The sequence below is a fragment of the Mya arenaria genome, chromosome 12 (assembly GCF_026914265.1).
Source record: "Mya arenaria isolate MELC-2E11 chromosome 12, ASM2691426v1".
Lineage (NCBI taxonomy): Eukaryota > Metazoa > Mollusca > Bivalvia > Myida > Myidae > Mya > Mya arenaria.
Genome location: NC_069133.1, coordinates 22,647,560 through 22,665,047, shown reverse-complemented (window position 1 = coordinate 22,665,047; position 17,488 = coordinate 22,647,560). Strand labels below are relative to the sequence as shown.

General features: G+C 32.9%; 1 protein-coding gene across 1 annotated transcript; it reads left to right on the top strand.

Annotated features, from left to right (window-relative positions):
* The first annotated feature begins 727 nt into the window (after window positions 1-727).
* LOC128212471 (uncharacterized) lies at window positions 728-13,123 on the top strand. The gene is made up of 4 exons (XM_052917946.1): window positions 728-857; window positions 3,775-3,882; window positions 7,413-7,607; window positions 9,257-13,123. The coding sequence occupies exons 1-4, from the start codon at window positions 774-776 to the stop codon at window positions 9,281-9,283; spliced, it is 414 nt and encodes a 137-aa protein (XP_052773906.1). The 5' UTR covers window positions 728-773; the 3' UTR covers window positions 9,284-13,123.
* The last annotated feature ends 4,365 nt before the right edge of the window (window positions 13,124-17,488 follow it).

The following is a 17,488-nucleotide window of genomic DNA, read 5'->3' as shown; positions in this document are numbered from 1 at the left end:
AAAGGCTGCGGTCAGCGTGGCACTGTCTGTGGCTTAACATTCGGCAAGATACTCGAGCTAGCTTACCCAGAGCTTACCGGTCATAAACAATATTGACACAGCGCTAGCACTACTGAGCAACTAAAAAATTGGCGTTGTTTGTTTTAAGAGATGGAACACTAGTATATTGTATCCGTTTTATTCTTACAGTAAGTAAGAATTCATCTATGATAGACCCCCCTACATTCATTCGAAATATTTTTATTGTCTTTTTCGTATTTAAAAGTGATTTATTTTTTTACTTTCAGTTCAAAAGTTTACTCGAACGAGTAAACGAGTATGCAACGTTACGCGCCTGGTATTGTACAATGCACAATAAAAACTTATGGCTTAGAAACATTTAAAATGTAGATATGATATATTATTAAGTAATATTTAAAAACGTTTGTTATTCTTACTTGGTTAAATTGTCAGATTTATCAATACTGTACAGTATACAAATAATGTTTGGTTGCACTTCATTTTGTAAAATTAAAGGTTTAAAAATGTTTTGGAATAACATAAGTATGCATACATACATATAAAAAGTGTAGGCGTTTTGGGGGGCTTTTTGACCAATTTTAAAATGTGAGTGGGGGCTATTTGACCAAAATTGGGGTTATTTGACATGGGGCTATTTGACGAGGAAGCATTTTAAGGGGAGGTCATCGCGTAGGATAATGAAACGCTACTTGTGGATTACAGTACTGTTGTGTGCTACATAAAAATGGATCGTAGATTTTGAAAATATTGAAATGCTACCTAATGCCAAAATGTCAAAACACAAGCTTTTGGACGACACTTATTCCGAGTATGAAAATTTAAGCACGCAGCCAAATGTAAGAAATACGACATTAATATTTATGATTTTGTGTAACATTGAGCATATTCTGTCATATCGATAAAAAGACGTCGATATTTAATAATAATTTTATAATTTATTAATTTGAATTTGTTTGAGGATTTTTTTATTATTTAAACGAGCATTTTCTTCACATTTCATATGGAATTATTGTTTTTAATATTTGACGCAATTGAACATAAATGAGTCCCTTTAAAGCTGCATTACAGATTTACTGTTTTGACAACATTTTTCATTTTTTGTCTTGAAATCAGCAATTTTTTTAGTTAATCACTAAATGTCTGGAAACCAGTGATATAGCATAGTCGACATAAGATCAGATTGCAGGTTTACATATTGAAGCTAGACATTAATACAATAATTTGCTCATTCCAAGATAAAAAATAAAATAGTTGTCAAAACGGTCAATATATATGTGAGAGTGCAGGTTCAAGTTATGTGTACATTGACCCGTCAACTCACTGGTGATATTGTAGCTACAATAATGAGTGATCAGGGATACGTTTTTATTATGTTGACATTTCTTATGTATCCCTGTAACTCCTCGAGTCTGCCATAGTAAAATAATCGTCAAAAAACATGTTGACATCCATTTAGGTGGATTAGTGATGTTGAAGAATCATATAAACTTTAGTTACAATATCTGAAATACTTTTTTTCATTGATTTTATTGAATAACAGAACAGAACAGAACTTTTATTAGGCATAAAACATTAACATGTTCGTAGCCAAATGCATATATATACACTCACGGCGGTAATATAAAACAGTATTGACATTAATGTTGTATGAGAAGAGCATAAATTCAATTACAAATATTAATATAGCTATTCAAATACTAATAAGCAATAATTAAATTAAATTAAAGCACTTTTGCGCTTTTCAGTGGCAATATAAACAAATTTAGCAAGTTTCCTTAATAATGCTGCATTTTCAGAACTTAACAAATTACATAGTTTTTTCTTGTTTGGCCAATGACAATAATATTGTGGTAAGCACATTTGTCTACTATCTTTATAAAATGGACATACAAGAATAAAATGATATTCATCTCCAATCATATTCATATTGCAATATATGCATTTTCTATCATGTCTTGGTATATTTCTATATCTGCTTTCTTCTATAGCTAACTTGTGTGCTGAACATCGCACTCTACTTAGAGATACTCTATCGTTAACATTAGTGACACTATCGAGATATTTTTCATAACAAAATCTTGTTTTTATATCTTTATAAGTACAAAGTTTGGACGAATCATTTAAAGTCGCATACCATTTCTGCATGTGCTGATCATATAATCTTTCAATAACTTTTGACAACTGTAATTTAGTGACTGACATATTATCCCATAGGTAGTTAAATCCTAAATCATTTAACAATTTTTTAACATCAGAATACCATGAGCTGCTTATATTTAGTGAACTACAATATCTAAAACATCTAGACAACAGTTTATCATTTGAATTTACAAGCTTATACCAATATTGCAATATCCTCTCTTGGCGTATAACATAAAATGGCACTTTGCCAAGTTCACCATAAACAGTAGCATTAGTTGTTTGACATCTAACATTTAGTAATTGTTTTAAAAATTTCAAATAAACCCTTTCTATATCGGGAGCAGAATGAAATCCGCATATTTCACAACCATATGTTAATATTGGTAAAACCATTGAATCAAATAATTTAAGTTTTTCATGTACATTTAAGGGTATCTTTTCAAACAAGGAATTTAACGAAAACATTGCACGTAGTGCTTGTTCAGATAAAGCTTTCTGGGCCACTGAAAATTTCCCATTGGATGATAACATTACTCCCAAATAGCAAAATTTATTATCAATATCCAGTTTAACTTTATTATAAAATAAACTGACATTTTCTTTCTGTGTATACAAACAAATATACAAACTTGTGTATTCTGACAGAGTTTTCTTTCAATATTCGCGTAAATAGCACACTTCCAAGCTTTCTCTTGCCACATTTATCTGGTTCTTCGAAATGGTGTAACCATTTAGCGGAAGTATTTCCATATCATATTTGACATGATTTTGTTCCTTTCAAAAGCTGTAAATGATCCCTCTCACTGATTGTCTGTGTTGACACTTACCAAAAAGTTGTCTCAGAATCGGCTGACTCTGGCATCAATGCCTTCATTTTAGTCATATAAGACCATTCACAATAGTCTGAAAAGTTCATCTACCTTAAACTGTGATTTGATCCTTTGTCAGCAGTCTTATATCACTGGTTTCTAGACATCTATGCAAAAATTGATTCACTCAAAGGCAAACAATAAAAAAGTTGTCAAACGAGCAATCAGGAGAGTGCATCTCTAAGAAAGCTCAGGTAATGTGAAAAAATAAGAAAAAAGATCAATAATTGATTTCTTACATATGTACAAAGATTGGCAATTGTAGCCACTTCTCCCCCAGGTCCGGGGATAGCTGGGGAAATGGGCCGTGTTTTTACCTTTCATGGTGGCCCCGCAGTGCTGGGTGAATGCGATGGTTTTGTCTTCGCGCAAAATATAGCGTGGAATGGGCCTTACCTAAGGTCCCTGGAGTGCGGGGGCATTCGGCGGGGATTTTACCATCAGTTCATCCCTGCAGGGTGGGGGTTGGCTGGACCGAAAGTCAAAGTCCCCGCTATTCCCCGGATCTGGTGGGGCCATGGTTACAACTGACTGGTGCATTAGACTTAGGACTGCATCTATCTATATTAGCAATTTATGCACTAATTGTGTATGTGATGTTAATAATTGATTCAATTTTGTTGTTCAAACAGTCCTTTGATTAGTATTGTCACTATTTCGTGATTGTAAGAATATTCCATAATAAGTAATGGGCTTATGGCTTTGAGTTTGATATTTAGCAGACTTTTATTATATTTTACAGAAGAGAAGATGTTTCCATGTGCAAAGCTTTGCAGACAAAAATACATCTTCATCATATATCAGTGGTTCATCACCATCCATGGTTGAAGATATGAGCTGGCAGTGTTCAGTGAGTGGTTTTTGTCTGAATTAATTTTATATTATAATGAGTGTTGTAGGGTTTTAGCGGAAGATTTATGGAAGGGTGCTGCACCCTATCATTTTTCAGTAGCACCCTCCTGCACTCATGGAGACCAGCATGGGCACCCTTCTGCCTTCATAGAATTAAATGCTCAAGACTGTCAAATATTTCTTTTCTGTTTAAAACTTATTATAAGATTGTAAATACATACACGCTTTACATATATGTCATTTAAAACCTTATATTATTTCAATTAAACACAATTTCTAACAGGTTCTGCCAAATTCATGATGTTCAATTTTTCCTAGCTTGATTCAATGTGCCCTTTTTACCCTTCAATAGCTCCCTTTCCCTTTCTATGTCCTTTTTAAATCCAGGCTAAAACCCTAGTGTTGTTTTCCCAAAAGTGCATCATTTTGACTAAAACTTGGGATTCCAATATCACCTAGAAATGGACAATATTTTGCTCTTAAAAATAGACAGAAAAAATAAAAGAATGTGATAATGTTTCTTTCTTTCAAAATAAACCAACTTTTCATTCAGAAACAGTTTGCTGGTGCATTGGTTTTTGTTGTCGTTTTTAGCAAAAAAATTACATTTGGGTAAAAAGTACCATATCATTATCAGGGGCGTAGCTGACTGTACGCAAATACTCAGTTGCATATAATGAAATTTTGACCGGTCATAGTTTTTGTCATACTTAAAACCCCAAATTTGAAATAAAAACCAAAGGGGGGTAGGAGGTGAAGGAGTTTATATGCTGCCTGTCAATGAACTAATTTCGATCTGCATAATCCCAAATTGGTCCTAGCTATGCGCCTGATTATGTTTGAGCATTGGGAATGGCCCCTGATTGACTATGAAACTCAGGTTAAAGTTTTAGGGCAGGTTGGGATATTTATAAATAACTTCTATACCCTTTGTTCAATTGACTTAATACTTCACACAGTTGTTCAGGACCATCACACAATGAGGTTACATAACTCCATATTATCCTTAATACAAGTTATGGCCCCTGATTGTCTTAGGTTAAAGTTTTATGGCAGGTTAAAGTTTTAGGGCAAGTTGGGATTTTCACTTAAAGCTCCAATACCTTTCATTCAATTGAGTAAATACTTCACACAGTTGTTCAGGGCCATCACATGATGAGGTTAGATAACTCCATATTATTCTTTACACAGATTATGACCCCTGATTGACTATGAAACTCAGGTTAAAGTTTTAGGGCAGGTTGGGATATTTATAAATAACTTCTATACCCTTTGTTCAATTGACTTAATACTTCACACAGTTGTTCAGGACCATCACACAATGAGGTACATAACTCCATATTATCCTTAATACAAGTTATGGCCCCTGATTGACTTAGGTTAAAGTTTTATGGCAGGTTAAAGTTTTAGGGCAAGTTGGGATTTTCACTTAAAACTCCAATACCTTTCATTCAATTGAGTAAATACTTCACACAGTTGTTCAGGGCCATCACATGATGAGGTTAGATAACTCCATATTATTCTTTACACAGATTATGACCCCTGATTGACTATGAAACTCAGGTTAAAGTTTTAGGGCAGGTTGGGATATTTATAAATAACTTCTATACCCTTTGTTCAATTGACTTAATACTTCACACAGTTGTTCAGGACCATCACACAATGAGGTACATAACTCCATATTATCCTTAATACAAGTTATGGCCCCTGATTGACTTAGGTTAAAGTTTTAGGCAAGTAAAATTTATTGTTAAGGGCAAGTTGGGATTTTAATAAAAAAAAAAACTTCTATACCTTTCATTCAATGCACTTAATAAAATTCAAAATTATTTACGACCATCTTACAACAAGAAACATAACTCCATTTTAACCCTAAATACAAATTATGTCCCTTGAATATATTTTTTTTTAATTTCTTTTGACAGGCAAATTTTTACATTCTTAACCAGTTTTTTACCAAGGGCAAACAAGGAGGGGCTATACTATTTGGCCATTGATGTTTTTTTTTATTATTATTATTATTTTTTTTTATTTTTTTTTATTTTCTTTTGAAAGGCATATTTATTCTTTACCACATTTTCATAATGGGAAATCAAGTTATTTGAATGACTTGCGTCATTTTTCGGGTGGTGGGAGGGCAGCATCAAAGTCACCTATACAAAGTCATGTATTGAATAATTTTAGTTAGGTTTGACATAAATAGACCAAACTTGGTAATATTACATTGTTATTGTATTCACTTCTAAGTCAAAGCGGTGAAGTCGAGCCCGCTGTCTTACGACGGCTCTTGTTATGATACATTGTATCATTTGTTGAATATACTGTGTTTTATGATTTAAATATTTAGGATATACTTCGACAGTTTTATGACTTTTTTTATTTCAAACTATTTCTTTCTAGGGACTGGTTTTAAAAACATTGTAGCAATTTAACAAATTCATATCAATGTAACAAGTTTAATATCAGTAAATGATAGGTGTTAAGACCAGGGGCAGACCCAGGATTTAATGATAGAGGGGGCCTCACTTCAGGGTGTCACCTTTTAACTTGTGCGCCTCACTAAGAACCAAAATTTATTTGTTTATTTGGGCTTATATTATTACTTTTTCTCTCCTATATAAAAATAACAAGTAAACTTGGACGATTTTTGTGTGTGCATCCGCCAGGTGCACCCCCATCCCTCCCCTGGATCCGCTTGTGAAGACTGTGAATGATTCTTGATTTTGAAAGAGTGACAGATTGCCAGCTGTGTAATTACAGTTATGATATAGTTAATGCTGGAGCTATTCAAGTCGAGTGATAAGATACCCAAGTAGATCTCTTGGCCTGAGAACTTAACAACTGGGTTTGTAGTTCACTGTGATACATAAGATAAACGAGCATTATAAATCAACAGTAACTGTTGTTTGTATGTTTTTAATATTTCATACATTCCATAATATTAAAGCTGCACCCTTACAGATTGACAGTTTTGACATTTTTTTTAGTTTTTGTATTAGAAACAGCTGATTTTGGTATCAATGCCTTCAATTCAGTCATATAAGATAACTCACAACAACATTTCTCATTTGATTGGAAAACTGCAGGTAAGCTCATTTTCTTAAAGCGTTAGTTAAACACCTTTAGCCATAAAATATCAATTTACAAACCTACCCTGGTACATGTGAAAAAACTGTGATGTGATCTTTTGTAAGCAGTCTTGTAGCACTGGTTTTCAGACATAAACATTTGTTAATGCAAAATTTGCCAATTCAAAGACAAAAATAATAAAAAATTGTCAAAACGGTCAATCTGTGAGAGTGCAGCTTTAAATCAACTGGAATAGCTTGGCTGGCTGGAACTTAACTCCAAAATTCAGGGCATTGTTGATTTTAAAATCAAAGATTTTCCATGACTGGAAAATATAGCTTTGACATGTGTTGCAATAAAAATCTACACAAGCAATATTTATAAATTTATGATAACATATGACGTGATATTTACTGGCAAAATGTGTGAGCAAATTATTTTTCTTTACACTAATTACAGGAGCAAAAGAAAGTCTTCCCAGATTTGAACAGGGAAGACAGCTGGTCTAGAAGTGATGTGTGCAACAACAGCAGCAACTTCAAGAGCAACAACAACATCTCACACTTTAACAGCACCACCATTGATAACAATGCCGCCTTTCGTGCATCGAGCATTCAGAACACGGCATGTCTGCGGTGTAAGGCAGGAGAACCGGTATGTTTCAAACTAAACATATGGCCAATTGTTCAGAGCTTTGTTGAAGTTAACAACGTGATTTACGAAAAAGTTATTGTTAAAATAGTTGATAATGTGATCATATATTTAAAACAGCTTAGTTCAGCTTAAAAAGATGTCAAAAGACAAATCTTGTTAGAAATACTGCTGCAAGTATATCCATTAACTTTCCGAGAAGTAAAAATTTAAAAGTTAACATCATGATATTAACATCATTTGTTAATTTTAACAAAGTTTCAAACTAACATATTGATAAAATTTGGCTACTCTAAATTTTGTTCAAAGAGTGATAGTGGTCAAGTGATATAGGTGTCTGAATCTCACCCCCAAGAGGTTTTGGGTTCAAACCACACCAAGAGTACTTTCTCATAGCCTCTTAAAAAGGACACCCTTCTTGTTTCTACCCATCAAAAGATGAGAGAGTGATTTATATCAGCTTTGAATTGTCTTCACAATCATGCTTAAATAAATATAGAATAAACTGAACCATCCTCTGCTGATATATGTTATGAATATACCGAGGTGCTGTGGATGAAACTAAACTAAATGTTGTTCAAATAACTAATTAACTAATTAAAATGTATGATTTGTGAACGGGTAAAAAAATTCATTTAAAGGCGAATATTTATTTATCTGTATCTGATTCATATATGCATTTTTTTGTTTCGATTCAATGTTAAATTCAAAAGAGCTAAACATAAAAGTTAATTAATATGTTTCTTTTGTGCAAATACATGTATCATGTGTAAATGTATATTGTGTCTATTGTGCTTAAAGCTGCACTCTCACAGAATGACCGATTTGGCAACATTCAGTATCAGCTGATTTTTGCATCAATGGTGTTAATTTAGTGTTATAAGATAGCTCACAATTGAATAGATCTCAATAATTTGGAAGACTGCAGAAAATCTCATTTTATTCCAAAACGTGAGTAACACTCATAGCCATAAAATATCAATTTTCAAAGTCAAACATAAATATGAAAAACCGCTAAAAAAAATTCTTTAAGCGTTGGTTACCTGTTTAGGCATAAGACATCAAATTTTTTTATGTAAATATTAAAAATGTGATCTGATCTTTTATAAGCTGTCGTACATTACCAGTTTTCAGACATCATCGCAAAATTTGGTTCATACCAAATTTAAAAAGTTGTCAAGAGTTGTCATCTGTGAGAGTGCAGCTTTAAAAAGACAAATTCATTTTTTTATAGCATTCAACATCAAAAACAATAATATAATGAGAAATTTGAACAAAATTTTTGTTTCAATTACCGATAGAAAACCTCGTTAAAAGTTCTTTAAATAACAGAAAAAGTGACAGAAATCAATCTATTTTGCCAAAGAAACCATTAGTAATGCTGTGAAATATGAATGATTTTAGACTTAGAATTCTGTTCAATTGAGTATATACTAGTTGCTACTTGGTGTGTTCTCATAAAATAGATTTAGATAATTCAATTTCAACCAACAAGTGTTTTTTTTAAATAGTTGCTGACATAAATTTGTCTCTTTAAATTAAGAATCACCCACTGGTATTAGTTCAATGTGTGTGTTTTTTGTGATATATATGTTGAATGAATAAACTGTACGGAGAATTAATGTCGATTGCATTGCTACTTTTATTTTCAGGGACACATTGGTCATATATTAAGATGAGAAGTGTTCATGAACAATGCAAAGAGGAGCAGGTCTCAATCTCAAATGGCAGCATTTAACAACATACTTGTAGTCTTTTACAGTGTTTTATTGTCTTTTCATTCAAGATGAAAAGGTCCCTGAGCATAATATGTGTTTTTTTATAATTTTTGAATTGATTTTTAAAAGTTCAGTCTACAGTGTTGAGTGAACAGGTACAGGGGGGTTTGGGGGAACTCCTCCAGAAAATTTGAACAATTTCTGGGTGACCCCCATTATTATGTTACATCCATCATTATAGGATATTGATATTTGTAAGTTCAGCCTAACATGTTACATGATATGATCATTATATGATATTGATATTTGTAAGTTCAGCCTACCATGTAACATGTTACATGATATGATCATTATAAGATATTGATATCTGTAAGTTCAGCCTACCATGTAACATGTTACATGATATGATATTGATATTTGTAAGTTCAGCCTACCATGTAACATGTTACATGATATGATCATTATATGATATTGATATCTGTATGTTCAGCCTACCATGTAACATGTTACATGATATGACCATTATATGATATTGATATCTGTAAGTTCAGCCTACCATGTTACATGATATGATCATTATATGATATTGATATCTGTATGTTCAGCCTACCATGTAACATGTTACATGATATGACCATTATATGATATTGATATCTGTATGTTCAGCCTACCATGAACAACTCAGTGAACATGATATGGTTTTAACTAACATATACTTCAATGTATGAACCTGACTTTTATCTATGATGGACATATATCTGAACATGAGGTGATATTTATGGTATAGACCTCCTTCAATGTATGATATTGACTTTTGTAAGTTCAGTCTTTATGGTATAGACCTCCTTCAATGTATGATATTGACTTTTGTATTAAGTTCAGACTTTATGGTGTAGACCTACTTCAATGTATGATATTGACTTGTATCAGTTCAGTCTTTATTAAATAGACCTCCTTCAATGTATAATACTGACTTTAAAATTGTTTAATTCAGTCTACAATGGACATTTTACTGGATATAGTATTTATATTCTTACCACAAAGCAGGCCTACTAAAGTCACTTAGAGCTACTAAAAGCTATATACAACTTTAAGAAAGGAGTTATGAAAATAAATATATATAACATAAAATATATATTTATAATCTATTGAGAATAAATTATTTTTGACATTATTAAAAAGGTGTTATGATCTTTTAGTGGAGCATCTGTTTGTGTGCTCTAATAGAAGTAGTTCTGATATTATTTGCACATTTTTTTACATATGAATGGGATTATAGCAATATTGAAGATACCTTTAAATATAACACACTATCAAGGTAGTTCATTTATCAGATATTAGTACCTTTTATTCACACACTTATAAAAAAAAATCAAAAAATGAAGAACAAATGAGGTGTGAACGGTTGAAACACTACATTAATAAAGCGATTTAAAGTATTTGATTTAAACATATTTTATTCAACATATACAAACAAACTACACAGAATATACACACACACACAAGTTGTCTATAATATTGAAATGGATTGGAACGAAAGCAAAGCTTATAGAGTTCTTCTCCTTTAAAGTATTTGATGACAGATCTGAAACAAAGCATAGGCTTTTAAGTGTTCAAGCTTATTTGTGTACAAATTGTGATTGAAATATCCGAATTGATATTGTTTAAACCGAAGTATTCAATATTGATGAAAGTGGGATCTTTTCCATCATAGTTTAGATTTTTTGTAAATAGTTTGAATATCTTGGTTGTTTTGTTTTAAAGTAGCTCTTAGCAAAATTGAAAGAATTCACACGAACATGCATTGTTTTTTCAAACCTTTGTGTCTGAATGTTTTGGCATTGCGCCATAATCTGTTTGTTTTTTTAGGTAGCTCTTAATAGTTCTTAGTGGTTTTTAGAAGGGCACCTGCTAAGCTTAGTCTATCATTTAAATGCAGCTGTGCATGACAATGTCTTTGATTATATTAATCAAACTATTTGATATGTAAATATACATGAATGATGATTTTGTTGAACTACTATCAAGCATCTCTATGTTTTTCAAAAGTGTGAATTGACTACATTACAACTGCGATCGCTCGAGGACGCAGAGGCCCGATCTTAAACATTGAGTGATCTGATGTTTCAAACGACCCAAGTTTCAAGTGTAGTGGGACAGGCAACAGTGCTCAAGTTCTCAATTTATTTAGGTTTTGATCCGTTGTCTGTATATTTTATATGAAAAAAGAAGGAATAACGGTCGGGACTAAGCTTCGACCTCGACCGATCGCCAGTTGTTGAATGACCGCCTGGTCGAACGACTGCAGTTTTACGTATTTTTAAAAGTGTTGTGGGGAAACGAAGACATCTGAAAATATAAACCGACATGTGAACTGCATGTTTTTTTGCCAAATGCAGATGTTAAAGGGACTCATCCACAGATTTTATATATTGACATTTTTTTAAATGAAGTTATTTTACTTACCTTTATTACTAAACATTAAAGAGCACCTAAAAGATTCTCATTTGTACAGAATTTTATAAAGCCTGAAATCTTTCAATAGCGTTGCTCATGCTTTTCAGTGAACTAGTGAATGTTTTGCTACATTTTTCAACAAAAATATTTACAATAGAGCTCAAAGTTGACATTTAAATGATCATCACAGTTTTATTATTAAAACAATCGTTTTGTTCACATTTCACTTAAAATTTCACTTTCAATGTCTGACACTAGAGTCTCTTTAAACTTTATATTCTCAATATCGTCTTATTGTTTAAAATGTTTTTTGATACACAATTTGACCGGTATGTCTCATTATTTTACTGCATTGTATGTTTGTTTACTTTTGTTATTATAGTACATGTAAGTAGGTAGGGTTTGAGCTAATAAGTTATAGAAGGGTGCTGCACTCTGTCCTTTTTCGGTAGCACCACTCAGCCCTCATGGAGACTGACATAATAGTCGTTAGGATATTAATCGGTTTAAATGTACTTATAATAGTCGTTAGGATTTATTTCTATGGAGGCAAAGGGTGAACATAAGTACATTTAAACCGATTAATATCCCTTCCATTTAACACAATTCCCACCATTTTCTGTCCGATCCATAATGTTGAAAACATTTACAGCCCTATACAATGTTCCCTTTTCTGCCTAAGCACCCTGTCCGTCTTCTGCAGCACCCTATTCTTTTTAAAACCTGGCTAAACCCTAGTATGTGTGTTCGTGAAACATTGATTGTGTACATTTAACTATTGCTACTATGAATGTTCAAAGAAATTAAGTACTTATGAATAAGAACTCTGGGGCCAACTTATGCAAGCATTTATCGAAAGAACGCTTTTTAAAAAAGAATTTCTGAGTAGTTATAGTGTATCTTTAAAACATTAAAAGGTGATCTCCTTTTTTGTCATGAAGGCATTATTTAGCCAGTAGCATTTTCAATTTAATTTGTGACAATCACTCAGTATCTACCTGAAATTCTCGGCTTTACGATATTTTGTCTTGCACGTGTGATCAGAACGTCACTCTAGTGTCATGTTTTAGAGGTATGTTCTAGAGGTACATGATGTCATCTTTTTCTTGTTTTCTTTTTCGAGGGTAAAATGTCGACGTATTGTCATGGTAATGATCTCGGCGTCTGCATCGTCTTGAAATCGTTTTAATCTTGGCCAGAACTCGAAAACCGATCTACATTATAAACATTTGCGTTCGCTCTGCGGCTCTTGTTTTGTTTGTATTAAGAAGTATTATATCAGTTTGCAATGCAAGTAAATTGGCAGCGTTATTTCATCATGTTGAATAAAATGTTGTACTTGTATTTGACTATCTTTTTTATTTGACTTTACATATTTTAAATTAAATCGACTCGGTTTATATAATTTTGCCCTTTGTCCGTCCGCACGTCTGTCCTTGATCCCTTCGTTAGTATATTGCGAACTTGTGTCATTCAAAACTCCAAAATTATTTGACCCAACATCTTGAAACCTCACTGGGATGTTTCTTGGATGGGGCTCTTACAAACTTGTTGAAAAAAAATGAAATCCATGCACAGAGCACTGGTTGTCATGGCAACCGAAAGGGAAACCTTTAAAAATAGTCTTGACAAAAACATGAGACTTGGAGCTTATATATTTGGTGTATAACATTTACTTGTGGTCCTCTACCAGGTTTGTTCAAATTATGCCCCTGGGGAAAAACCTATCTCTGCCTCGGTGGGTCACAAGATTATTACAAACCCTTTGAAACTCTTGTTTGAAACCGCTAGGTCCAGACCCTTGATATTTTGTATGTAGCATTATATAGTCATCCTCTATCAAATCGTGCCCCTTGATTCAAAACTGACACCGTCCCGGGGGTCACAAGTTTCTTAAAGACTTGTATAAGAAAAGCTTTGAAAATATTCTTCTCTGAAACCGCTAGGCCCACACCCTTGATATTTTGTATGTGTAGCATCATACAGTGGTCCTTCGCCAAGTTTGTTTAAATTATGCCCCTTGCGGTAAAACTGATATTGCCCTGTAGTTCATAAGATTCCTATTTACTTATATACGGAAATCTTTGAAAGCTTCTTGCTTAAAATCGATAGGTTCAAACCCTTGGTAATTTTATGTAGCAACATATAGAAGTCTTCTATCAAGATTGTTCAAATCGTGCCCCTAGGGTCAAAACTAGCCCCGCCCAAGGGTCACAAATTAACTATAGAAATATAGATGCCTATATGCATATAATAAATGAAAAAAAAAATGTTTCTGTGAATGATAGCAGTATATTTTGCCTCGTAAACACCAAAAGTGAATATTTCTCGGTGGCTGAGCCACTCGTAAAATACAGCTTTCGATGCCCACTTAGTGAAATATTATAAGTATCTTCCATGGCTGAGAGTGTAAGATAGGTTAATTCCGACCTGAGCGTAGGGTGTTTTGCAGAAACGAGGTTTACCGAGTTTCCGCAAAACACCCTGCGCGAGGGTCGGGATGAACCTATCTTACACGAGCGGCTATGGTAGATGATTTTCTCCCACCTCAGTTAAATAAAATTGTGTAAAAATGTATTTTTTGCTGGAACTCGTAGTTGCGTTGTGAAAATAAATGCGTATTGATATTTGATAATTCGTAGTTGTCATGGATATGCTCGCACAGATTCAGATTATGTTACTTGTCAAATAGTTCGAAGGAGAGTGGAGCATTACTTCTTGAAATATGCGTGAAAACCTTTTTAGGTGACATTTGAAGCGAGAAATAGTTAATTAGCATTCTAAATATTGCCACAATACAAGGTTTCTATGATGCTACAGACGACTGTTTTCAACAAGGGAGGTAATTACAATGTGGTGACCATTAAAAAGGAGTTCCATACGGGCATTTTATCTTCGCCCGTGGGCAAGATAAGAATTTCTAGCATGGCTAAATTATAATTTATTGGGTCTACTTATCTGAGGTTGGAGAAATTGCTATCGAACACCAGAAAAAAAACCCTCTATCTTATTGGTCAATTGATTGTTTGACCGGCGACTGGTCAATTCAGGCCGCGACATCACGAAAATCACGTAGTGTTTAGCTTGTATTTTAATTGATTTAAGATTAAATTGATTGCCAGTGAAGTGTATTATTGCAAGCATAATTAATATTCCCAAGAGTTTAGTCATTAAGTTTAACTGCTTAATTAAATTACTACGCGATCTAGTCGCAGCGGACTTTAACATACCGATTTCATTGTACGTAAACCGTCTATATACATCCGGCCCTAATTTCTCGAAACTTCTTAAGCTTAACAGACTTAAGTAGCTTATTTCAATACGTCAAAATACATACTGAAATTGATTTTTTTATAAATGAAAAATGATTAATTGTGATAATCATAAACATAACTCCTATCTTAGGTATGAAAACTCTTAAAGAAGTAATTATTATGCAAATTATTGGAAAGCAAAAATAGTTAGCTTAGCTTAATCCTGTTATAAGGTACTGAAGAAGTTTCGAGAAATTGGGACCGGAAGTTGTTTTCGAGAAAAATGGCCGAGGAGTTCCGAATGCTCCATCGCACATTTTTGCAGAATGTTAAAGTATAAAAAAATAAAACTTTGCAACCACAGGATTAACTTTAACAGTCATTTAATTTACTAAACAATTTATGTGTAGTTTATGCATTGCACCTACAAGTTTTATGATATGTGTAAATAATGTGAATTTGGAGCCGGTGGCCTTTGTTTACTCCAACAAAAGATATCAGATCAGTTTATTTCCTATCTTGGGTCTTAATACAGTGCATGTTACGTACAGTGTACATAATGCACAAACATACAAAACTAACATATCTCGTATAGATATATAAGGCAAATTAAAAAAAAACATACTTCGATAGAAACTCTATCAAAATGTCAAAACAAAAACATAAAAATCACTTAATTGCTATTGCAATTGTGAGCTTTTATGGCTCATTAGGTGAAACGGTAAGATTTAATACGGTTTTTTCAAAAAAAATCTAATTTTGAAAAAAACGTCTTAATATCTTACCTGCACCTAATGAGCCATAAAAGCTCACAATTGCAATAGCAATTAAGTGATTTTCATGTAAAACACAAACAAACACAAGTTATGAATATTTTAGAAATTTGTTTTTGGTCCTATGACGTAGGCACGGACCTCTGAGAAGACATATGTCGTAAGCATTGAAGTTAAAGTAAACTACTTTGAAGCTCTTAGACCAAAATGTCAAATGGAAGCAACCTCATCACAGTTCCAACCATGGATTGTGACGATCATGAAGATATCAGAAGTACTGATGGACCTACCGGAAAGAAACGTTGAAGAGGGAACTGTTGTGCCAACTAAGAAATATCATCGAGATGTTGCTAAAGCACACCTCGGCGAAGCCCACCTCAGTAAAGCAGACCTTCAAGAAGCCGACCTGCATCCTACCTACGAAGTTTGACCTAGTGGCTGCAGCTCTACACCAGACAGTGGCGCTGATAAACATGGCATAATACAGATACCTCTGTATTTAGATTGATCATTTGTAGCATTTCCCTTATACATTGTCTTGATATAGCCAAGCTTCAAAGTTTATTGTACACTCTGCACATATAAAACATGTGATACGAGCAACAAATGGCATACAAAAATAGATAGGTCAAGCTGTGCTAGAACTTAGAAAAATAATACTATAATATATCTTCTAAAGTAAACTAAACTAATACTTCATTATATATTTATACATTTTTAGCGATTTAAAGACGAATTGAGGTCATGCTAATAAGCCTGGTGTATTTTTTTGAAAATAATCAAGTATAATCTTTTAAAAACTTCGCTATATTTAGTTAACAAATCGTATGTTTTATTCATCATCTTTTTATACAATTGTGTTTCAGTTATTACTTTTAATATGCGGTAACAGTCATTTTCTTGCATCAACAGAGTGAGTATATTTAAAGAGATAATGACATCGACATTGTATGATTGACAAAGATGGCTTTTCCTATTATAACGTTCAATATGAAACCATCGCCCATACGGAGGGGTAGTTTCCAATTATGCAATATTTTTAATACTTTAAGAAGACATGACATTTACACCTTTTGACCACATTTAATCATTTCATTTGATAAAAAATCTAATCCTGCTGACTATATTATTATTTCATTTTCAGTTATATGATATTCGAGGTTATTAAAACTTTCAATCTCTTTATAACGTCTCAACATTTCTTCAAAATGACACTTTTGGCTAAGAAAATCATTTTTTATACCATATAAATTTGAAAAATGATCAACATATTTATTCTTTGATTCTTCTTTAAGGTTAGTACACAATTTTGTCATTATTATTGAACACGTTTAAGCGCTGGATTATTAATTTCTTAAACTCATCCTTCTTTCTTACAGCATTTACTTTACATGTTTCTGAACCCCCTAATAATTGGGGCTTTTTTAATGAAAGTTTTTTTTGCATTGAGTTTAAATCATTATCTAACCACTTTTTTACGAAATCGTGCATTGTTTTCTCTTGACCCTCTTTCGAAGGTCTTTTCACAAAGATCATATAGGACAGTATTGAAGGTTGTTACCAAGTCATTGACTAATCTTTCACGATTAACCAAGGATTACTTTACAAATTCCTGAATTTTAGACTTTATATCATTTGATTCAAACGCCTTTCAAAAGATGGCAGACGATTCTTTAGTCCAT